General features: G+C 44.8%; 2 protein-coding genes across 2 annotated transcripts; both read right to left on the bottom strand.

The window, feature by feature from the left end:
* Window positions 1–11,117: 11,117 nt before the first annotated feature.
* Window positions 11,118–13,662, bottom strand: LOC118503381 (SET and MYND domain-containing protein 4-like). The gene is made up of 2 exons (XM_036036582.1): window positions 12,103–13,662; window positions 11,118–12,034 (listed from the first exon to the last, which is right to left on the bottom strand). The coding sequence occupies exons 1-2, from the start codon at window positions 13,431–13,433 to the stop codon at window positions 11,935–11,937; spliced, it is 1,431 nt and encodes a 476-aa protein (XP_035892475.1). The 5' UTR covers window positions 13,434–13,662; the 3' UTR covers window positions 11,118–11,934.
* Window positions 13,663–21,891: 8,229 nt separating this feature from the next.
* LOC118503382 lies at window positions 21,892–23,112 on the bottom strand. The gene is made up of 2 exons (XM_036036583.1): window positions 22,590–23,112; window positions 21,892–22,521 (listed from the first exon to the last, which is right to left on the bottom strand). Exons 1-2 carry the CDS (start codon window positions 23,081–23,083, stop codon window positions 22,410–22,412), a joined length of 606 nt encoding a protein of 201 aa, XP_035892476.1. The 5' UTR covers window positions 23,084–23,112; the 3' UTR covers window positions 21,892–22,409.
* Window positions 23,113–25,231: the final 2,119 nt, after the last annotated feature.

The following is a 25,231-nucleotide window of genomic DNA, read 5'->3' as shown; positions in this document are numbered from 1 at the left end:
TCCAGCTGCAATTATCAGTTTGTGCACACACTGTACGGATTTACTTTTGATACTGATCGGTGGAGCTTTACTCTCTCCCACTTTCATCCAAAAGAGCAAACCTGTTCTCAGATGGGCTGGAATTACTACGTTTGTCCACTAGCGAGTTGTTGTTTGTTTGAGCACTCGCCGGTCTCGGCCTCTTGCTTTTGGGTCTTCCCACTCTACCCACCATCATGAGAAAGGAAAATGACCCATACAGCTATAACGAGGTGGATTTTAGTTTTTTTTCCTTTTTTCCAAATTTGTCGCGTTCATGGAGAAAATTGTTAACACATCTGCTCTACTCAGTGTCTGGATTAGAACTGGTTGTGTGTTGTATGATGAAGTCAAGTTTTATCTTCCTGTGTCCTCTTCCCTTGATTCCCACTCCCTGTATCTCAAACGGGCTCGTTGTTTGTGTCTCAAAGTGCTATGTTATTTCGTTTGATCGTTCACCTACCAAATGTTTACACTATTATAAGCTCTACGACTCAACACTTTCGCGGTTTTCCTTGGTCATGGACCTCGAGATGTTGCTGTATGACGAATTGTCCTTCGAGCCGCATCTCAACACGGTCCTCGAGAGAGCTAGCAATGTGTTGGGTCTCTTAACTCGAACGGCTACTGAGATTCGTTTATTGAACGACTCCAGAGCAACGTTGCCCTCTCATTCTGAGCGGTGTCAGTTGCTGGGTTTGGTTAGACCTAAGGATCGTCCAACATTTTCATCGGCCAACATTTTTCTGTCCAACATCGACTCCCCCGCCCTTCTGGCAGTTGTTTCTTTATATTATTCCTTTATAATCCCTTTGCGTCGTACGCAGTTTTCCTATAATGATCCAAGGACGCGCGCGTTATTGGCATTCAATTCGGTAGCTGATCTGTTTGATCATCATTGTTTCCGTTCCCGTCTCTTGTCAACCTCATCCTAAAGTTCTGTTGTGCCTTCCCACATTGCCACTTCTGCGTGTTCCTTGTATTTGTTACTGTGTGTTTTGTATATAAGGTTCTATAGCCAAAACTGACTCATCCACCCAACTTTTACTTCTAAATATGATCTATCATGTTTAAGAATTTTAAAAGTGGCATAAAAGAGATGGAGCTTGAGTTTGAGCTCCCAAGAAGAAAAGTGCTCTTAAGAAGGAAGTACATGGCAGTTGATGCACGTAAGCATTCGTATGTCGTTCCTTTGATTACTGCACCGAATCGGAGCGTACCATGAAAAATGAGCTAACCTCAATGGTCATCACGAAAACATCCAACTTGGAAACAGAGAAATCAGCGGAGAATCAGAAAAATCAGCAGAACGATGAATCTCCAACGTTGGGCTTGACTTTCGGACGTTGTAAATCATATTGTGCGCTCCTGCAAGTTCGCTTAGTAGAACATCCGTTGTCGATGATCATTGCAGATCAATTCGTTTCTGCTTCTCCGACATGGTCAGCGTATCTGTGTGCGGGCTGTGATGATTTTATGATCAAGTTTTCGCGACATTAGCAGCGCGTTCCCCGGCTGATCCAAACACGGTTAACGTTTGCAAATGCTCAACCTCCTGACAGTTCCTCAATCATTACGTCTGGAGTCACAGCCACCCCTAGGGTCATAAGTACCAAAACCATAAAAAATAAATTTGTTAAATCATGCGCACCAACCAACACAACAGCACAGCACAAAACTAAGGTACGAATCATTTTGAGCAAAGAGCTGGTCTGCACAACTCGGTTTCTAGTTGTTTCAGTAGATAACTGTAAAGCGTCTGTTTTCAATAAGCTAATTCAGGTTCATATAACTAATAAGAGCTGGTTTTCGTTCTTCCCATCAGTGCATTGAGTGAAAGATGACAGTTGAAGTCGTTAAAGTTTTGTTAATTTGAAGAGAATTGGCACATAGACCACGATATAATCACAGTACCACAATCAGAACACCACCACCGACAGCGTGTTGATGTATACCAAACTTGGTGATTTATAAAAACGGGCCAGTGCGATCAAAGCCTTTGTTACACATCCACGTCATGTCAAATGAGCGGAAATTCCGGGGAACGAACGAAATCTAGCATTCTTGTGTATGATATATGTATGATATGAGGACGTTTGAAAATCACCGATGTTCCTTCGTTCTAAGCTGTCATTTATCTCGTAACCGAGTACATCGGGTTAAGAGCGGGGACGCAAGAATAAAATAAATGTTGACTTGTCAAACGTCCTCGGTTACAAGTATGCGTCGTGTCAGGTCACCTTTCTTTTGCAGGATAAAAAGGAAAATGCCCATAAGATCATGATCTAGGCGCTCATACAAGACGACAGGATTTCTAAACTTGATCATTGTCATTACAACCGATTATTCTATTATTCGCATCTCAATGTTTTGATGATTAGTAACGGGCTATTTACAGTGTATTTGTGCATTCGCCGACACTCGCATCGAAGACACACAAACAAGATCACTGTAATGGAGCAATTAAGCTGTGTGAATGAAAATGATCTTACCGGTCAGCAAGATCTTCAGCGTTTTTTTTATAAAGAGCAATTGTCACGCTTAATTCTCGATCGAAATGTCCATGTGGAAAAATGAGTACGAAACTTATCGCTGCCCACTGAGGTCATGTGTTCGGGGGTGAGCTACATCCCAGGACTGACCGACCGACTGACAGACCGAGATGTTTTGAGGTTGTAGTGCCAAGGAAGAAGAAGAGTTTTAAGTATTGTAGTGCATAAGTCTGATTCGCTGAAGTGTGGTAGTGTGTGGCTTAGATGTGGTGTTAGGGGTGGGCTGATACAAAGCGCTGGAAGTTAGAGTAACTAAAGTATTGGCTGTACACCAATAAGCAAAAGCGGTGCACTTGAAACTTGTCGGTAAGCAAAGAGAATTTGAAGAACAGCCTCCAAATGCGCAAGGGGGAATTAATATTTTAATGATCATCGCGCATTCAGTCGCTATGCTTTCCAGGACGAAACGTTGAGCTCAACACTTGCGGTGCATGGTTCTGTACATTTTTACGACTCTTGCGTCTTTCTCCGTTTCCTCGTTCGTTCCGTGTGAATGGGTGATGGGATGAAGAAACCGAGGCACGGATGAATCTGCAACGTGTAAGACTCTGGAAGACCATGGGGGAAGGATGAGAATGGGGAATGGGGGAAGGATGAGGGCTGTGAGGGAAGTTTGTCGAAGGTCATGATGCATGGGGATCAAGGCACCCTTCTAAGCGCTGCTCGAGTCGAGTAACACTGCTCAGAACTAAGATGTGCCTGGTTTCTTCATGGGAGGCCCTAACCGACACCTCAAGCGAGCACCCACTGCACTAATAGGCTAACCCTGCCACTGTTGTAAACATGTGATTATCTTCCCTTTCTCTTTTGTGCTCTTCCCTTTCGGCCAGTGAAACTGACCAACTTCATCATGTTAACCGTGGTAACAGTGACGGGTTTATCGGTAAGCAGACTGAGCGGCGGTGGGGATGCTTGAACGGGGGGTGCCGAACTGACAATGAACTCCCTCTGGTCAGCCTTACTTCTTTTCCACTTAGGATATCCTAGGTGCTAAATCCGCCACTGGGCGTGAAGTACAGCAGAAGTGTCATCTCAAGAAAGCGGAAGAGAAACGCACGATGAAGCGAGTGTTATGGATACTGCTTGCAGAGGTGATTAAGTATCGATTGTGCAGTGTTGGGCCTGTCTAAGACGTGTCACCGCGCCTGGTGTTAGGCATTATTGGACAATTAAATGTTTGGTCCACTAATACTCATATGCTGTAATGCGACAAACCATGGTATTGGTAGCAAACGTGTGTTCAAGAGCACAATGTGTGCTCGGGCTATGCAAACTAAATACATATTTAAAGTTTTGAATCACAAGCTACCGGTTTTCCGTTATTGCTTCCCGCACGTCATTTGAAAATAATGTTCAGAGAATTCACAGCCGTTTTTCAGTTCGTAGCCAAATCAAATATCAAATAACCCAAATGCCTCAAAAACCGCTCGTAATTCTTCCAGTTTGAATGGAGAGGTGGTTACCATCGAGATTAAGTCCGCATCCTGATCACAGCACACTCTTCCTAACTTGGTGACGAGTGGAAGGATGTTAAGGACAATTAGGTGGATAGAAAGTGGGTCGGCTTGATGGATAGACCTGGAGAGGTAGGGAGAAGAATGAGCTTCATTTATTATGATTTGGGAAGAAGACTGTTCAATTATCAACAAAAGTCTCACTAGTTCTGAGTTGAAACCCGAAGAGCTCATTCTTTTTCTTCTTGAGCTACTCAATATGAAAATTTACTCGTCTCGATCAAACGCTTTGGACAGATCCAACGAGACAACCTTCTCCGCTTCATTTCTTCGATCCAGAGACCAGCGTTTTGGGGCTTGCACAGCACAAAACGCTGTGGAATATGACCACTCAGAGACTCGTTGCGAATTTAATCATCTCTATCAGCGCATGTTTATGGAGCTCGATCGGAATCCTCTCAGGATCAGGAGACCTTCGAGATGCTGATGTTTTTATAGTATTCAAAATCTCATCATACTTATATTTTGTCATTAATCGGTGATTGATGTCACACTGTTTTCCGGTGTTTTGATAGGGCAAGAGGGTTCATTATTGATCAGCTTTTGACTGAACAAATGTTTATAATAGTCATTGATATCCTTTGTAATTCGCTCCTTTGTCAGGCCTCTAGAATTTAACCTTTTATTCGGTTCATTTCAGTGAGTTCCTTAGGGTTGCTCAAACACCTTTCTTACAAGGATTGTGAATGATTCAGCATACTTTTGACTGATTAAGAGTTTTTGTAAATGTTATCCACCATGGTCCATGAGCAATAGCGTCGTTTCAGTCGAGTGCAATAGCACCATTTATGTTTCTTTAATTTATAAGATATGTGATCTTGTTTGCCACTAGACCCTTTTTCACGCTTCCGACAAATTGACAAAAGACAAAAACATATTCGAAGCAATACGGCCAGGCCGTTCTTTATGAATAAAAAAAAGCTCTTGAAGCGGGTTTTAACATAAAATTACAAAGTGCACATTACACGAATAAACGCGAACAAAATATATTAACGAAGAATGGGTCGCACACCACGAATGCAGTTTAAAAACGTGGTGCGCGACATGTACGGTTGGTGACGATCACACACGACGTTAAATTCACGGCACATACATGAAAACGGATCAGAGGCGCCAAATCAAATACGGCGATCCTCCACGTCGAGCAGCGATCTAGCCCGGAGCGATTTCGGCGGGACGTATGGATTGAGGTCAGCAAGAAGCCCCGGCGAGGCGATCCGGTTGTCTAGTAATCCCGCAACAAACAGCCTCTGGTGTTGCAGTTCCGATGGTCCAGCGATTCGAGGCCCAGTAGCACACAGCGTCCAGCGTAGTCCACCTCCACCCTCCAGAAGCGCAGAGCGAACCGAGTGAGTTTGCGCTGGATGGATTCCAGCCGGGCCAGCGGACGAGCAGCGGATGGCCACCATAATACTGCAGCGTATTCCAAAACCGACCGCACCAAAGAGCAGTATAGCATTTTGATGCATACCGGATCAGTGAAGTCGCGAGCTATTTGTTTTAGTAAACCGATGAGTTGGTTGCCCTCAGTGACGACGTGTCCCAGCTGGTGGTGGAAGCACAACTTCTCGTCAAGGAGCACTCCCAAGTCCCTGACACAGCTATTGCGCTCAATGGTAGCACCATTTAACGTAGCACGTTCTCGACGCACAATTCAAGACCATTCTTCGAGCACCAGGACTGGAACGTGCACAGAGTGGCTTGAAGGCGGAGTTGATCTGACCGGTTGTGGATCGGTAGGAATAGCTTAGCGTCGTCCGCGTATAGTAGGTGGCTGCCAGCAAGGAGCACCCGGGTTACGTCGTTGACGAAGATGACGAACAACAGCGGTCCAAGGTTACTTCCTTGAGGCACCCCCGAAGAAGCATCGATGCGGCGAGACATATGCGATCCCACTTTAACGCGATATGATCGACCGGCAAGGTATGATCGCATCCAGCCCAGCAGCTGACCGGGTAGACCAAGCGTCTGGAGCTTGGCGAACAGCAATGAGTGTGGGACGCAGTCAAAGGCAGCTTTGATGTCCGTGTAAACCGCGTCGATCTGGGATCCGGCATCGATGGTCCTGTGACAGAGGCTGACGAATTCAATCTGGTTGGTGGAGGTTGAGCGCTTAGGGACGAACCCATGTTGACTAGCGCTGATGTAGTTCGAAGCAGCAGCGAGCAGAGGTTCGTACACCAAGAGCTCGAAAACCTTAGCGCAGGCACAAAGCGAGGTAACGCCGCGGTAGTTGCAGGCGTTTGACTTGTCCCCCTTTTTGTGCACGGGGACAAGCCACGAGGTTTTCCAGCAAGCAGGAAAAACACCCAAGCTCAACGAGTCTCGAAAGGTCGAGACTAGAATGGGAGCAACGGTGACAGCACTACGCTTCAGTATCGAAGGTGGGATCCCGTCCGGCCCCGAAGCAAAGGATGGTTTGAGACGATCGATCGCTTTCACCACTCCTGACACATCGGTGTATTAGGGCTCATGGCACCCAGAGGTATGTTTGCAAGCACGTCCGTTATTTGCCCCTCATCAGTCCGGTAGGAAAGTGGCGGCGAAGGGTGAGACAAAAATTTCACAAACTGCAGATGGACAGGTGCTATGGTGTCCGTTGTAGCTGATGCAGCTAGGAATACTAGATGATTTTCGCCTAGCGTTGACGAACTTCCAAAGTGCGCGAGGGTCACTGCGCGAACGCGAACCTATGAACCGTACGTAGCCCAGATAACGGTTCTTATTATAGCGCCGATAAATAGAGTGTACCGCATTGTAGTTGCTTCTTGAAGCGGGGCCAACGAAGGTCGGCTCCAGCCGGCCGAACCGCACAGCTCACTTTCACGCCGTGACGCCATCCGCTTCACTAACGCAATAGTCGCTCAACACTGGAACACCACCTGGCACAACCTAGACCTCTCCACAAAACTCCGCTCCATCAAGCATAAAACCGCACCCTGGGACGATCCCGATTCCAGCCACATCCAACGAGTCCTTTCCCGGCTTCGCATTGGTCATACCCGCCTGACCCACTCCTACCTGCTCGAACGATCCAGTCCTCCACTTTGCAGCTTCTGTGGCGTCGACATTACCGTCCGCCACATCCTTACCGATTGCCATGGATACACTACACACCGAACAACCTGCCAACTAGATACCGACCTAGCCATTATACTATCTCCCGACAAGCAACAGCAGAACCGCCTCATCCGATTTTACACATCAGCAACCTGTACCGCGAACTATAAATTTATAGCACAATAGTTTCCATATTACAAAAAGAATAATAGTTAAGCAATAGTTAAGCCATAGTTTTTACCACACATATGTAACAATAGACAGGAAAGAGGCGAATGAAGTCTCAAAGACCCAAAGCCTCTATAAATAAACGAAAAAAAAAAATCTTGAAGCGGGACACCTACGCGCCCGATATTGACGGTAAGCAGCAGCCTTGACTGTTTTGAGCCGTCGCAGGGTCCTGTCACACCACGTCTTGAGGACCTGAGGACCTCGCCTAGGACGCTTTACCGGAGTGCACTCGATCAACGCGTGTGACATAAACCGCGTCTAAAAATCATCAACGGCGAGATCGAGAGAGGCGTAACTGGAACACTTGAAGCCAGCAGCGAATGAAGAAATCATCGGCAAAAGTCTGTTGAGATTTGTCCGTGCGTCGCAATCTTCACACGTGTAGTTGGAAGGGCCATCTCTTGCGCTGGGTGATATGAATCAATGGCTAGCAGCGGGGTGTAGCAAACGGCTGGTGGTACACAGACGGAAGCAACCGCACTATTCGCAAATATCAGGTCCAAAATGCGTCCACTTTCATGAGAGTGACCGTTAAGCTGGAAAAGACCAGAGCGATGCATACTGTTAGCAAACTGAGCAGAGATAGCAGAGCGTGTTCGCGGTTCAAAATACAGGAAGGACAATTCCGGGTCCTGAAGAGCAGCAGACCAGGAGACCGATGGCTGGTTAAAGTCGCCTAGCAGTAGCATCACCAGGATGCATAACCGAGCATAGCGAGTTAATGCAGTCCTCGAATTAACGGAGCGTAACAATATTTGCGGCACGTCTAGGTGGTAGATAAGCAGCAGCAATATATAGTCGTGTATTGCCTAGTTGGATGACAACGCCCACAAGCTCAAGCGATGGTTGTACCATTATGTGTTCCCGTGACGTCAGAGAGTGAGAGAAAGCGATCAGCACACCCCCACCGCGAGAGCACGCACTATTGTCAACACTACGATCGCAGCGGTACACTCTGAAGTTGTCGTCAAACAACAGAGACGATGGCAAACTTGGATCGAGCCAGGTTTCCGTGAGGACAATCACATCGTGGACGGATTCCAACATCGACAGCCGGAAGTCGTCTACCTTCGTGCGTAATCCCCGCACGTTTTGGTACTAAACAGAAGCAGAAGAGCGAGTAGAGCGGTACGCATCAGGAGCAGGATTAACACAGGTAAGTGCTTGCGCTAATTGGGCGGTAGTCCGCCTATCGGTGAAAAAAGTGATCCAGTGTTGTCTGGTGCAAATTCGCGTTGAAGGTGCGGTGATTTAAGGACGGCCGTCAACAAGCGTCGAATTAGGACCATCAGTAGTGTCATTTAGCACGTGTTCGTATATTTGTGTGGAAGCAAATGCGTGAGCCTGTGTTATGGGTGCGTGTGTCGGGACGGGATAAGCAGTGTGTGTGGGTGTTTGTGCCACGGAGCGGTGATCAGTAGCTGCCGGTGTGCGTGCCGTGGAACGGTGTACGCTAACTGCTGGTGAGTGAGTAGTGATACGGTGGCCGGTGGTTATTTGTTGTCGGTCCTGTTGACGAGTTTGAAGAAACTCGCGAACACCAACACCGACGGGCCAGGTCGATGGTGTGAGTGCTGTGTCTCGAAGGATTGCCGGGACTCTCACTTTGAAAGACAGCCAGTTCATGCTGTCCACACTGGCTCCCTTCCTCAGCAAGCAGAATGCCAAAACGTCATCGGTGTCAAGCCGCCGCTTCACGGAAGCAACCATTTGTTCCACGGTGACGGCGGTAGACAGGCGGGATAGCCGTATCCAAATCCGGTTCGTGGAAGGCTCTCGAGGCACAGCTCGCAGCGCCGATGAATGCGGATCGGATCCCACTAATTCGCTAGGCAGCGTAGGTGCCGGTGGGATACCAACGGTAGTATTGGTGTAAACACTCGGCAATGACGCACAATAAAAGTTTTCATCACGAATGTTTACATTTTTGTTAACATCGGGACAATCCGCTATAACGCGTCTCCGCTTTCCAGTCGTGAAGGGTCGCGAATCAGGTTTACGACTTTGAGGCGTGGATGCAGTCTGCAATAGAGGATTCAGTGATAATTTGGTCGACAAGGTTACCCATAGCTATGACAGCTGAGGTAAGAGCGGCTTGGAAACCGACCTGAGCACCTATTTCCTTGTCCGAGTGGCAGCGCGGATTTTTGAGGACGTTAGTGCATCTAGTGCAAATCCAATGCACATCAACGCAGGACAAAACCGCATCTATGAACTCGGACGGCAGTCTGTAGCATCCGCGGTGAAAAGAGGCATCGCAAAAAGCGCACCCGATGATGCCGTCAGCAGCACCCAGCGATTCAGCACACGAGAAGCAGATGGACGCCATCGCGGAACAGCACCGTAGATCCGTATAAAAAGTTGTAAAACACAGTCGCGGTGGAACGGAACAATACACGAATACGGCACAATGTTGGAAATGAGTTTGGTCGTCAAACAGAACAGTTTACAAAGTGATACGGCACGAAACACAAAACAATTATTACTATTTAACGCGGAACACAACGAATTTGCGGCCGAGCAGTCAAACGTCAAAAATTAACTACGGCCAAGTATTTGTTGGGCTATGCTGCTGATGATTTGCTGCATGGTTTGTGAGTATTGCCTTAGCAGAAGAGTTCTCCGGAAGCGCTTTCTGTCTTGTAAGTGTAGATTCGGTTGCAAACGCACTTCTATCATGTTCTCGATATCTTAAATTCATCCAGAATGGATTGTAGACGTGGATATCGGTATCTCTGTTATGCTCCGAAAACGGGGACAATCACAATCTTAAGGATTCTCCTACACCAATCTACCAAGGAATAATCACTGCACAACAGAAGGGAAAGAATAGAACGCAGGCGACTTAAAGAAATGGATCATCGAAGCATCAACAGATTACTACAACCCATGAATAACGTTATGATCTTGGATGATATTGGAAACTAACCTTCCAGTGATGCGCTGAAGTGTGTTGAATGGTATTCATTATAGGAGCGGCATCTAAATACAAGAACAATTAATCGATTTTTTCTGTCATGGAATCGTTTTGTGACCAAAGAAAATTGAAATGAAAATTTACTATTATTTTCGATCAACTAGCATCTATAACTATCCCTCTCTCTTTGGATGCCCTGTGTTTCTTGCTCACACGTAGTAATATTCTTTGAATGACAGAAACTTTTCAATCAGTACAGCCCTTCGCGGTCAAACAGGGTCAGTTATAAATTGGAAAAATGCAAATTTTTATATCCCTTCTGATAATTGAGCATAGCGTTGTGGTCATTAAGATAACAACGATCACATGATGAGACTCTGACTATAGACTTGCGCACAAATTCGTATCCACCCCACAAAACACCCAACTCACCACCCATTAACACGGAACGAATGTGGAGTTGTAAAAGTGAAAGGCACGATGGATCGCCAACGTTGGGCCCGTCACTTGCGCATTGTAAATCATATTGTCTGCCGTTGGTTTGCCCAGCAATGCAGTTCTTTGTTCGCCTTCGTCGGTCGTATAAGAAAACTTCAGATGCAATGCCGACGAGTTGCGCGTGTCTCTGTGCGAACTTTGGTATTTTATGCCTTTGCTTTGACTGCACCGGATGCACGGGCTCCGAAGGGGGATCTAGAATGGAGTATTTGTGTGAAGGGAGATCTCACTTGTGTGGGCTCATAGGGTCATGAAAAGCTCTGATCGTATCCACCAATTTTGAAATGCAAGAGTCTCAAGGGATGTCATGTTTTGTGCTATAGAACCCAACGTTGGAATCCTTATAATAATTTGGCTATCTCATGGATATGTTCATCAGTAATACAATAATACGCAACATAAAATAGTATTTTCAAAGCTAATAATATATTTATTTCAGAATTTTGCAACACATTTCGTCCGAATCGAGGATTACCATTATGCATTTCCTAGAACCTATGTATATTCCTCACATCGTATTATGTTTTAGTAAGTCTAGTTAATAAGAGTGAATATCTCTCTCTCTCTCCTGCATTCTCTCAAAGATCATTGAATGGCGTATGCATTGAAAAATAAGTGAATTTTCTTGAAAGTTAATGATATTTTCAATTATATGTTAATTTGAAGCAGATATGGCCAAAACAGCTGGGGGAACGCTTTAACATTTTTTTCTTACGGTTTCCTCTACTTGAACGAAGCAATTTGAGATGGCGTGTCACTTCCTGATCATCCATATGTTGGGACCAAAGAGATTCTTAACAAGACGTTCATTGTTACACAAAACCACAGCAAAGACGCATCGTAATCAATTTTAGAGGAACCTTTAGTTAAATGACTGTGTAACTAAACTGTTTGAAGACAAAAAAATGTTACTTAACCAATTTAGCAATTTTTCAAACACTCCGCTTCACCCAAAACATACAAGATATTCTAACATTTGATGTTATAAGGAATCAAAATATTCTATGACAATCGCAATCGCGTAATAAACATATCAGATTATAAATTTGATAAATCTTTGAGTTCCAACTTCGACACAGGTAAAAATAAACAGATACATTTCTGAATCTCTCTACATTTATGCATTCAGTGTTATGCTTCATGATTATACCATGTGTTCCGAGGTTGACCCATGACGCGCACGTCCCCAAATACACTTCTGGCAGTAGCATTCAAAGGCATATCTGGTATCCGTGGGATCGATACTGTGAAGAAGAAATAATAAAGTAAAGTGATGCTTCTCCGCATCCCGTAAATTGTCGTCATAACTTACCGATAGTTGACGTGCATCTGTGTGCCTCTTGGAATGTAACGATTAGCCACAAACATAATTGCACCGTCAGGTGACAGCGAATACTCCACGTTCGCGTCGCACGAATGGTTGAACATGCTGCCCGTCGTAACCAGAACTAGCGCGTATGGCACCGAACTCGAGCTGTAGTCATTCTTCGATGGTTCATCCACGGAGCAATGCAGGACCAGAGCGTTGACACGGAGGATGTGCAAATGGCGCACAGTCAGTTCGGCAAGCAGTTTCACAAAGCTGTTTGGAAGTCCATGTTTTCGCACGAGCATCCTAGCCAGCGAGACTGCTTTCAGTCCATCGTTGGTTAGTGATTGTCTGGACAAATGCTTTCTGTTGGTTGTCAGTCCGTAGATCTTCCGATAATCTGGCTTCGAACTAGGCGTGCTATACTCATTTGCGTTGTCGTCATCGGATAGGTTACGAATGTACGCATCGAGTGCATCCGACGTACCGGGGAACATTTTATAAACACGGATTGTAAGACGCAGAGCGAGAAACTGGATGGGTGTATACTGCCCAAGAAGGATCGGCATAATGGCACACTCCATTGAATGGTATTCTTCGTGGGCAAGATCACGACAGGTCTCTGAACAAAACAACGCCAGCGAGCAGTATTGACACGGGATGAGTACGAGCGGTGCGTAGATCAGGCAATGGTGGCATCGCATCCACAAGTCCTTTATAAGTAAACTCACAAATGGCATCTCGCGTAGTGCCGTATCTCCTCTGGCCAGGTTCTGACGAGCATTTAGATGACGGCCATAGTTAGTTGAGTCTCTACACTCCACAAGACTAAAGCAGCTCACGACTAAGCGTTCTTTTAGTGGGTATGGATTAACGAACCCCGATCCCCGAACTAGCGCGCTATTGTACAAACGTGGTACGGAAGCACTGGATTCTACATAGGTCAGATTGGCCTTCTTTGCATGATATATGTTGTACAAGCAGTAGAAGTCTTCCTTGTTGAAGAATGAGATGTGAGCTCGCTTCAGGTATCCCCCCACATTGAGCTGGGAGCCGGGAGTGCTGTAGGCGATTAACATGTTCAGTCGCTTCTGGTGTCGCCTTTTCCGATACGCCGTGGTCAAAGGTCTAGACGCATTCGGAGGAATATTGCAATCGTAGTTATTGTAAAACCACAATGCACGAAAGTTTTCCTTCACGTTGCTAAAAAACATCACCATTGGCATCACCACTTCGATTAGTCTCATTCGGCGCTCAATTATGAACGCCACCAGCTTCTTATCGTTACGGCAGCTGTTCGATGTTACGAGCTCGGGAGGGCCTTCGCCGTCCATTTTGATGGAAATCGAAATTCGTAAGCGGACACACACACAACGTTACACGACACACTGTTCCGTCCACGAATGATAGCGAAATATCTCACAGAATTGATCGATATGCCACACGACACCAAGCACCACATGCACAGCACAAGAAAGCCCAACACTGAATGCGGATTGCGCGGATTGCACTTTTCTTGCACTGCTCGACACTTGCGATCGTGACGATCGGTGAGAAAGGGCTACGAACGATGATCGGCGAGAGAGCAGCCGGCTTACGAAAGTGAGGGCATCCACATTTTACTCGTTTCCGTTCGGTAAAAATGCAGCATGTATGTTGCGTGAGTGTGGAGGGGGAAAAGCATAGAAATCCCTGTGATGCAACGATGCAACGATCGTTGGTGTTGCACCGCGCTCTTGGCTTTGATTGGTCGCTGTTGCACTATTGAGTGAGCAACTCGTTTCTCTCACTCGCTTTCAAACGCTGAGCTTAAGTCTCTCGTGCCGCGAAGATCTAGCGATTGGTCGTTGGTTAAACTTAGCGTCTCCACCGAGGGAGCAAATGTGTAGCCTCCCGGCCTCGATAGATGAGAAACGTTTTCGGCACTCACTTTTCAGGGTGTGTGTGCCGACAAATGTTTTTTAAGAAATTTAGAAGGTATACGAAAACAGGGTGAAAAATGTTTCAGAATTTTTGGACAGGTCAAAAAGTAAACAAACAGCTTTTTTGCGATGTGATTTGTAGAGTTGGAAACCAAGATAGATTAGATAATGTAAAGTAAGTGTGAAAGAGATAAGCTTGCGTTATAAGCAAAATAAGCTGCGTTAATATAGAGCCTGGTCACGGTGATTGACCTGAGAATATTTTTTCCGGCTGAAAACGTTTTTGCACCGGCTATCGTCACTATTTTGGACAGAATAATAATTATTTTATTTGTTTTTATTAATGACGGCTTGAAGTCGTATTGTCTGTAGATAAATAATTAATTTAAGATATTTCCTCATCATTCTCCGCTAATCATAAAATTTCACCTTTAACAAGCGCCTTTCGTTCATTGTAGTGATCGACCGACTTTTGAGGGCAGTGTTTTTGATTACTGGTAAGGAAATAGCGCAGTAGAGATGGGAACAATCATTCGTTTCAAACAGTTGAAACAGAGTGAAAGAGTGGCTATAAGGATTTGAATGTTTGACTCTCTCTTTAGAAATAATGAAAAAAATATGACTCTAAACTCATCTTTTAATAGCTCCTTTTGGTTTCCACCTCACTCAATAAGAGTGAGTAAGTGTTTTGATACTGTTTGGGTTCCTTTGTTAACGCGAAGTTGTTTACGCGAAAAAGGAAGTAAGGTGGGAAGGATGCGTTTTGTATTCTTTCTTTCTTAGCATCCGGTTGGGCATCAGAATGCGTTGAGGTGTCATTTTTGGCCATCATATGATCCAATCTAGTAACATTGGATATTGGTTCGGTGTGAACGTGCAAATCATAGTTCATAGTAGGCTATCACATTTTTCGTATAAAAATCGATTACATGTTGCCTCGTGCATTGGTCATAAAATATACTCCAGTACGTTATGGGCTTAGGATCGCGTGTGTAGACAAAGTGCTCTGAAGAAAAGTGGTAGTTCGTGTGATTGTTTTCGATTAATCACACGAACTATCACTATTCTTCGGAGAATTTTGTCTACACACGCTAGAGAAAGCGATAGTGGCGGACTCGAATATTTCGTTGGAGAAGCTGAATTGTTTGAGCTATTCTGAATTCTGAAAAATTTGGCTTGATATGATGAGACCCTTGCGGATGCGGGAAGGCTTGAAAGACATTGTGAAGAATAAGAAGCTTGGACGGTCCATAGTTAGATGGGTTATGTAAGGTAAGTCTTATGTTCTCATTTGGTTATCCATTGAATGCAATCAATCATGTTACGTCATTTATTCCAAAAACAAAATGAAAAAATCATTGTCTCCTTGAGCATTCAATCGACATGTATAAAAAATGCAAGGGTTGTCCCGACTGCTTGGATGTGGAAACTTCCTTCAAATTATGCTATGGGCTTACGCTGTGTTACCTAGCGCTGTTTTCAGGACTGCTTTAATGTATAGAACTATGATTTATTATTGTATACGAAAAAAAGATTTCAACAATCAACAATTGTATGGTTGAGCAATGAATGGTACGATCGTCTAGGCAATAGCTGCGCCGGCCTTCACACAGCAGGGCCTGGTATTAAATCAGAATACAGGGTGTTTCAGTTGATAAGGCTACAGTATCCATTTTTATTGTACGCTCCTTCGATGAAATGGCAAACAAAGCTAGTTGAAATGGTTGAAACGGCTTCACATGACAGGGAAATCAAATACCTTTTATTGTAATGTTCTCAGTTGATATTGTCATAGTAGCCGTTGATATTATACACGTCCTTTCAGCTCTCGGGAAAGTGCGTGCAATATCAACGGCTTCTAAGAGAATATCATCTGAGGAAATCACAATAAAAGGTTTTTGACGAGGTTTCCTTCTCTCATTCAATGCGTTTAGCGGTGTAGTTGAGCTGGATTGCTTCTCAACGATGGAAGCATCCAAATTCGAACTAGCTATCTGTTGGTCAACCAAAATCTACGTAGCATTTTTGAAAACTTATGAGCCTAAGCTGCTACCAGTAAACATACTTATGGTTTTGGGCTCATAACCTTTTGGGAGATCCTCCTTTAACACGCAAAACATTCAACGTGACAATGGCATTTTCTCCAGGATGTTGGATTATTTTGCAATAGGCTTCCTCCGTTAAGGGAAACGACTGTTCCCTCATAGTCTTCCTGTTTTCAACTCCATGTTCCTTAAAGTGGTCGGGTTTAGCAAGTAAATCTTTTTGTGATATTTATGAAAATGAGCCACAGTGGTACATTCTACGCCTTACTTTTAGGCAAGTAAATCGTGTGATCCACCTTCCTTTGGGAAGTCATCAATTATTCGAATATTTTCCCCCAAGTTGAACTGAAAGAGATTATCCTAGATCTAAACATAACATTACTTGCACTACTGAAATACATCAATTAAAGTGATATCAGTTCTCCGACGGGATGCACCAATGTGGTCTGTTTCAGCTTAATTGTTGTCGGACCTCTAGCGGGCGCCTCCTAGACCTTGTTTTCGCGAACAGTGCTGTTGCCTCATCCTGCTCACCGCTTGCTGTCTCCTCCACACCTATGCGCGCCGTAGACTGCTTTCATCCACCGCTTGAGGCAGTCATAACGGTACCTCACATAAGCTCAGCAGCTCCTGCGTTAACACCTAGCCTAGACTACGCGAGGACTGACCTGAACAGGCTTGTCGCGATGATCGACTTGTTTGCTAATGATTTCGTGTGCTCCAGTTATTCATCTCTTGACTGTGCTGTCGATGACTTTAGTCAATTTATGTCTAATGCCTTGAAAGGGTGCACGCCTTTGAAGCAACCCAAACATGGTCCTCCCTGGGGGGACCGAACGCTGCGTCGACTAAAAAGAGCCAAGACCGCCGCTTTCCGCGAATGCAAGACACGTAGATGTGCCGTGTCGCGGTACAACTATAACGTTGCGCACACCCTATATCGTCGCTACAACAAAAATTGTTACCTCTCATACGTACGACGCCTTGGTGTTCGGTCCCGTAAGAACCCTCGTATACTTTGAAGCTTTGTTAACGCCAAGCGGAAATCCTCCGGCTTTCCCTGCTCTATCCGTTACAACGGGCGTTGTGCCAACACCCCATCCGCCGTTTGTGATGTTTTTGCCTCGCGCTTTGCTGACACCTTTCATCCCGACACCACCGATATGGACCAGACTACAAGCGCACTCACAACGATACCGCTGGATGCCATGGTTCCCAATATGCCAATTATTGACGATTCATCAGTTTTAAAGGCGATTAATCGGCTTAAACCTTCGTTCGCCCCGGGACCCGACGAAATCCCACCTACTATTCTAAAGCGCTGCGATGCAAATGTTGCCCCGGTCTTGACTAAGATATTCCGGGAATCCGTGAAACAAGGCATTTATCCCACTCGCTGGAAAACTTCATGGCTAGTCCCTGTGTACAAAAAGGGGGACAAATCGGATGCTGCCAACTACCGTGGTATTACTTCACTCTGCGCATGTGCAAAGGTTTTCGAGCTGCTTGTATATGAGCCCCTACTAGCAGCCGCACCGAACTACATCAGCTCGGCTCAACACGGGTTCACTCCTAAGCGCTCGACGGTTACCAACCTCACCGAGTTTGTCAGTTTTTGTTATAAAAACATCGATGCTGGGCTCCAAGTTGACGCGGTGTATACTGACATCAAGGCGGCGTTTGACAGTGTACCACACTCTCTGCTACTCGCTAAGCTTCAGATCCTTGGGCTTCCTGGATTGTTTCTGGCGTGGATGAAGTCCTACCTCATCGACCGGACGTATCGCGTGAAGATGGGTTCAGGTGTCTCGCGCTCTATTAAAGCCTTCTCGGGCGTGCCACAAGGGAGTAATCTCGGACCACTGTTGTTCGTTATCTTCCTTAATGACGTTACGCGTGTGCTTCCCACTGGTAGTTACCTCCTGTATGCCGACGACCTGAAGCTATACCTCCCGATTCGATGCCAAGCTGACCAGGTGCGTCTTCAGAATGCCCTACAAGCGTTCCAGCAGTGGTGCTCTACAAACGGTCTTAAACTCAGTGTTGAGAAATGCGTCGTCGTCTCTTTCACGAGGAAACGTTATCCCTTAGCATTCAACTATGCTTTAGATGGCTCATCTCTTGAGCGCAAAAGCTGTGTACGTGACCTAGGAGTGCTCCTTGACGAGAAGTTGAGCTTTCACGACCAGCTTGAGCATGTTGTTGCTAAGGGTAACCAACTAACTGGACTGCTGAAACACATCACGCGTGACGTCAAAGACCCCATCACGATGAAGCAGCTTTATTGTTCGCTGATACGCTCCGTGGTCGAATATGCGTCAATCGTTTGGTGGCCTACTGCAGCGAGTTCCTTGGCCCGGTTGGAATCGATCCAGAGGAAGTTTACCCGTTTGGCTCTGCGTTATTGGGGGGAGCAGGTAGACTACGCTGGACGCTGTGCGCTGCTTGGTCTATAGCCGCTAAAACAACGCAATTGCAACGCACAAAGGCTATTCGTCGCGGCATTACTTGACAATCGGATTGACTCGCCCGCGCTCCTTTCCCGACTAGGTCTCTACGTCCCGCCGAGATCTCTCCGTGCACGATCGCTACTTGACGTGGAGGAGCGCCGCACTCGATTTGGCTCCTCTGACCCACTTATTTTAATGTGTCGTGAATTCAACGCCGTGTGTAACCGTTATGAACCTTGTATGTCTCGTACCACGTTTTTAAATTGTATTCGTACTGTGCGGCCTTATACGTGTTAATTGTAATTATTATCTAGCATGCTTCAAGGGGGCCACTCACGGCCCGTTGAATTCAAATATACCAAATACCAAAAATCTATGTAATCCGTGGATTGATTTGGATGATTGCCACCCTGGAAACGTCAGCCCAGTTAACGAGCATTGTTCGCCAGGTAGGCTGAGCTTTCAGTTCAGTAATCCAGTAATTCTTTGTCTTTATTGGAACAGAAAAGGAAGCTAGCTAGCGACTGTCTCAAGAGAGGTCTTTATCTGCATTTCTTGCTTTCTTGATTTGATTGTACACATAGCGACGTTGACAGTGTTGTGTAAGAATATGAATGTCCAAGCTTTCTAACTTACGAGGTACAAATTTCAAGTTGTTGTACTATTGGCTATCCATCACTAAAACCAGGGTAAGGTTTGTTTTATTTCGGATGTTACATGCACTGTTTTCAGAAGCTAAAACAAAGTTTTACTAAAAAACTACACTTCCTCAAAATGCTGTTGATTACAAAAGAAATGATACAAAGTTTAGAGTACAAACTGGGAACATTTTGGGAAGTATTTATTTGAAATATGTCACCTTTACCGTGCATTTTCCAAACAACATTTGCAAAGAGTTATAAACGCTATTGGATCCAACTTTTCCTGTAGACACTTTTTATTATGTTGTCGATAATATGAGCTTAATAATTTTATTTTACCGAATAGAATAATGTATTATAATCTAATCAAGAATTAAACAAAATGCTATTATTTTCCAAATTCTTCCAAAAAGAACGATCCGAAGGAAAGAACGTTGACGATGTCGTGATCAGCACCTATGTTTTCTACATTTTAACGTAATTCTACGTAAGACCGGCACCGGTTGCCTCGGCCACCGGACCGCCCCGGTTTTTAAAATTACTATTCCTTATTATTAGCTCTCCTGTCTCTGTCATACTCTTTTCGGTTTCGGTTCGCATTCTCATAAAATATTTTCCTATTTACTAAAATTTACTTTTCCTCTTATCTCAATCCATAAACACACACAGAATGAAATTTGGTCTTTTTTATAGCGCAGAATAGTGCAATGTTATGGTTAATCCGAAGTATGATAAGTATCGATCCGATATGTATTTTCCGTAGATAACCATAAAGAGCCTACGTTAGTTTTACCGTCTCTTTCAAAACGCGAGAGATCACTCAGGCGCTGTAACAAATCGAGCTACAACTCCAAACCAATTAGCATCAGCAAGTACCCGAGGGTAGAATGAAGAATACAATTAGCCTAGAAGCAGCTTACTGAGAGATCGATCCTTATAACTCTTGGCTTTTTTATGTACCAGAATCTCAGAGGTCAGATTTCGCAAAGAACCATACAAGCATTGATCTACTTGCACGAGGGTCGGCAGGAAAACCAAAAGATTTGCTCAATATTGGGTGAAAATAAAACCCGGGCTAGAACATAGTCCGAGGTCGTGCTCCAATTCGCATTCGGTGTAACATGAAACCCTTGGCAGTTCACTGAAAACGCGTGGATTTCAAAAAAATTACGAACCACAGCAGGGGTGACGGCTAGAAAGTTGTAGGCCATAAGAAGCTGTCGAAATTGGAGAACTTTACAGCCATTACGAACGGAAATGTGCCCCCCCCCCATCATAAGACCCCACAATATTTCATGGCTGTGGCTTAACTAATCCGCACAAGAATGTGATGATTGTTCATACCAAGACTAATCGTGCGAAGTGGTAATGCATCTAATGCCCTTCTCGCCTCACATGCATTCTTGCGAAATCCGCGCAACTCTATTATTGTTCATCGGTCCTTGAACCGAAATGCTTGAAGTCCACGGACATTTCAATCTCAGCTTGAACGAAGTGCGGTCCAACGAGGTCAATTTTAATGTTCCTTATGGAAATTAACCCTACCTTCATGGTCCCCAACAAAACATCCGTGATAAGACGAGACTCCCGACGGTCGACATCTTCTCAACTCCCGATCCAACCACCCATACACACGGAACGAACGTGGAAACGGAGAAAGACGCCAGAGTCGTAAAAGTGAGCAGATCGATGGATCTCCAGCGTTGGACTTGAAGTTCAGGCGTTGTAAATCATAACGTCTGCTGCTGGGATTGCGCTCGGCTTTGTGTTGCTTGTTTCGCCTTTGCGAATCGAACGAGAAAACTGCAGATCAATGCCTCTTTGCTTTTGCGATATAGGCACGGCGGCGTGCCTCTGTGCGGACTGTGGCGATTTTATGATCTTGGATTGCAGTGCAGTCACATCTGAACACGGCCAAGGAGTGTGAAAGTTAGTCAGCCCTCAAGCGCTTTGTCTGGAGTAACAGCCAGCCACCCTTGAGATTATAAGCTCTGTAGCCCGAATTGTACCCAACAAACCTTGAAAGTCAAACGTCTGCATCTGTCTCCATTTATTTTCGTCTTCTATTAAATCTTCGCAAAATTGTGTGACTAACAAACAGTATCTGGTGAACATGAACAATCGAACGACACTTTTTACCCTTCAAGTAAACGCTGAGTCGTGAATCATTGCAGCGTTGCGTTTTTGTTTGAGCTGTGGTGACGCTATCGTCTGTTGATACTAATTTGTCGATGCTCGATGCTCTAATTTTTTGTTAATTATTTTTGTAAGTAAAATCTATGTTTTTCTAAGCTGAAAAATATGTGTATAAATAACAGTCGCATAAATAGTTTTGATAGTAGCCTAATAAGCTTAATTAGATTGGATTCCTACGTCAAACAGCCTAGACCGCACAACTGATGTATTTAAACAATATTTATTTCAATTGTTTAATTTTTTAGACCCAGATAGATTTAAAAGCGATGGAGAATTCGATAGGTTTTGGAGCTAAGGCATGTAATAGCTTAGATATTAATTAAGTTGATCTAACTTGAGTTTAGTCTTGTCGTGTATGCTTTTTATTTACTTATTTGGTTACAATACGCTTAATTTACTAAACATCCTTGCTCTCACAGATATTCCACACTGAAGACCACGTCTTTCATCACTTTCACAGCCATCCAGCATCACAGAGAAAGATCACAAATGGATTGTATGTTTTAGAGACGATGAGGCTTGAGAGGCGTGTCTTTCTCATAATCTGGCCATTAGCTTGAAGCTTCTTCAATTCCGAATACGTTGAATTATGAGTATTAGTCAAACAAACGTATAAGAAATGCGTACAGAAGTATTTTGAAAAGCATTAAATTAATGTTTTTTATGATTTTTCGATTTAACCCTGGCCAATGAAGAAAACACAGATATTGATGTATGTGCCTTATTGATTGAATTACTAAAACACAGTATCTGTCTTACATTGTATGCAAATCAGATGATTTATGTGATAAGGATGATGGGTCAGAGGTGACCTCTACAAAGGCTTGAAATGTTCGATGTATCTTGAAATGATTTAAAAACTGGTACTATTCTTCTTATAATTGGAACTAATTATCAATAAACATCCTGTAAGAGGCATGCCAATAAGTCACTGTTAGAGACTTATCTCTCCCTCCGGTTAACCCGGCTGTTAACATCCTTCGCGAGGATGAGTTTCCGGAAAACCTTTGAAATCATTCCCTGTTTTCCGAAATAGATGATAGATGATCGAACACTTTACAATCTTTTCGGAATTTCCGTGAGTGTTGATGGTTGATCGAGTATACGTTTCGTTGTACACTTCTGGCAGTAGCATTCAAAGGCATATCTGGTATCCGTGGGATCGATACTGTGAAGAAGATCGATAGACGTATAACAGTACCTCCCCGCATGAGTAAGATTGTCGTCATAACTTACCGATAGTTGATGAGCATCTGTGTGCCTCTTGGAATGTAACGATTAGCCACAAACATAATTGCACCGTCAGGTGACAGCGAATACTCCACGTTCGCGTCGCACGAATGGTTGAACATGCTGCCCGTCGTAACCAGAACTAGCGCGTATGGCACCGAACTCGAGCTGTACTCGTTCTTCGATGGTTCGTCCACGGAGCAATGCAGGACCAGAGCGTTGACACGGAGGATGTGCAAATGGCGCACAGTCAGTTCGGCAAACAGTTCCACAAAGCTGGTCGGAAGTCCATGTTCACGCACGAGCATACTAGCCAGCGAGACTGCTCTCAGTCCATCGGAGGTCAATGTTTTTCTGGACAAATGCTTCCGGTTGGTAGCAAGTCTGTAAATCTTCCGATAATCTGGCTTCGCACTAGGCGTGCTGTACTCATTTGCCTTGATGTCTTCAGATAGTTTTCGAATGTACGCATCGAGTGCATCCGACGTACCGGGGAACATTTTATAAACACGGATTGTAAGACGCAGGGCGAGAAATTGGATGGGTGTACACTGCCCAAGAAGGATTGGCATAATGGTGCACTCCATCGAATGGTATTCTTCGTGGGCACGGTTACGGCAGGTATCTGAACAAAACAGCGCCAGTGAGCAGTATTGACACGGGATGAGAACGAGCGGTGCGTAGATCAGGCAATGGTGGCATCGCAGCCAAAAGTTATGTACGAGCAAACTCACAACCGGTACTTCGCTTAGAACCGTGTTTCCGCTGCCGAAAGTCTGTCGACCAACTAGATGACGTCCATAGTTAACTGAATCTTTGCAATCCACTTCACTTAAACAGTTCTCGAACGTGCGGCCATTATGCGGGGTCGGATCAATGGATCCATTTCTTCGAACACGCGCTCTGTAGTACATGGCCTGTACGGAGTTGTCGGATGTGAAATGAGTTGTGCTGACCTCCTCTGCATGAGAAATGTTGTACAAGCAATAGAAGTCTTCCTCGCGGGCGTATGCGATGCGGGCTCGCTTCAGGTATGCCTCCGTGAGTTGCTTAGAGCCGGGTGTGCTGTAGGCGATCATGATGTTCAACTGCTTAAGTTGATACATTTGCAGATTGGGGGTGTTTAAACATCGCGACGAATAGAGAGTATTCAGCAATTCGTAGAGCCACAGCGCATGGTAGTTATCCTTCACGTTGCTCCAAAACGTGACGATTGGCGCATTCGATTGGTTTAATCTCATATTCTGCTCGATAATGAACGCCACCAGCTTTTTATCGTTCCGGCAACTTCTCGATGCTACTATCTCGGGTGGGCCTTCGACTTCCATTTCGACTGAGACACACTCAAACGGCAGCACTTTGACGAACCACTTTCCCGTCGATGAATCACAAATGCACTAATGATCGCGTAAAATGCACTAATGATCACGAAACGGATGGATTTCAAACACGACACCAAACAACACTTGTGCAGCGCTAGAAAGTTGAAGGCTGAATAGTGCGCCTGACGCGGATTGCATTCTTCGTGCGCTACTCGGTACTTGCGAACGTCGCGATCGGCGAGAGAGTGAGAACGATGATCGACGAGAGTGCAGTTGTCTTAAGAAGGCGAAACCAACATTCCATCCAGCAAAAGTGCAACATGCATGTGGCGTGAGCTTTGCAGTCCAAGAAGCGGAGACGATCCGTCGCAAGCCGATTTGAAGCAACGATCGTTCGTGTTACGACGTTCTCTGAGTGACGTTACTTCTAGTAGCTCTCATATTGCTACACACAATGCTCTGGATCTCACCAGAAAATCCATCACTCGTCAGCTCTAACCTGTAGTCTCGCATGTCGAAGAACAACTGAATGTTGAAATACCCGATGTTCCTCTTGATTCGAACAGTTTTTTAAGAGGGCAGCTACCATTTCTTCTGTCGGATAATATACTCAACTCACTTCACCATACATGATCTGATCTTTCGTAAAGTGTGGTATCTTGTGCAAATGTGCTCAATCTTTTTCGGGCTAACAATTTGAGACTGCGCTGATTAGCTTCATAAATAAACACTTCCTGTTCGTCGTTTTAGCTCCTTAAGGAGTAATCTAAGACAAATCGCCTCCTATATTGCTTCTGATAAAGCTATAAGTTCTGCTTCTGTGATTGATGTGGCACACAGTTCTACATTTTACTCACTGTGCCACGAGTCACCTTGCGAACGTAACATTGCTTGTCTTTCCGCCCAATCAGAGTCGCAATTTCTGATCATTCCGTCGCGTGTCCCTATCTTACTTAGTCGCAAACGAAACTCAATTGTTCCCTTTAGGTATCTCACAACCCTCTTCACCTCGTTGCAATCTCTCTGTGTGGGCCAAATCCTTTTCCGGCTTAAGATCGAAATGGCTGCTGCTATTTCTTGTCTCGTATTAATCACTGTGTACAATAGCTTACCGATCATCTTCTGGCAGTCGTATTTGCTCGGGAGCACCTCTGCTTCACGTTTCACTTATCCGGGGTCAAGAGGAATGAGGGACAGTTTCGCATCGACCAAATCATTAGTCTGGATCACATCGCTTATATATCTCCTCTGGCTCAGTAAAAAAATCTCTTCGTTTTTCCTTTTCTATTCCGATTCCCAAAAGGAAACAAACATCCTCGACATAAT

Source organism: Anopheles stephensi, chromosome 2, assembly GCF_013141755.1.
Source record: "Anopheles stephensi strain Indian chromosome 2, UCI_ANSTEP_V1.0, whole genome shotgun sequence".
Lineage (NCBI taxonomy): Eukaryota > Metazoa > Arthropoda > Insecta > Diptera > Culicidae > Anopheles > Anopheles stephensi.
The sequence above is the reverse complement of the archived record's forward strand: the minus strand, read 5'-3'. Positions and strand labels throughout refer to the sequence as shown.

Excerpts from the sequence above, each read along its gene's own strand:
- LOC118503382 (XM_036036583.1), bottom strand. The coding sequence starts at position 23,083 with ATGTTCCCCGGTACGTCGGATGCACTCGATGCGTACATTCGAAAACTA. Across the intron at positions 22,522-22,589 it reads CAGATGCTCATCAACTATCG|TATCGATCCCACGGATACCA; the intron begins GTAAGTTATGAC and ends TCTTCTTCACAG.
- LOC118503381 (XM_036036582.1), bottom strand. The coding sequence starts at position 13,433 with ATGGACGGCGAAGGCCCTCCCGAGCTCGTAACATCGAACAGCTGCCGT. Across the intron at positions 12,035-12,102 it reads CAGATGCACGTCAACTATCG|TATCGATCCCACGGATACCA; the intron begins GTAAGTTATGAC and ends TCTTCTTCACAG.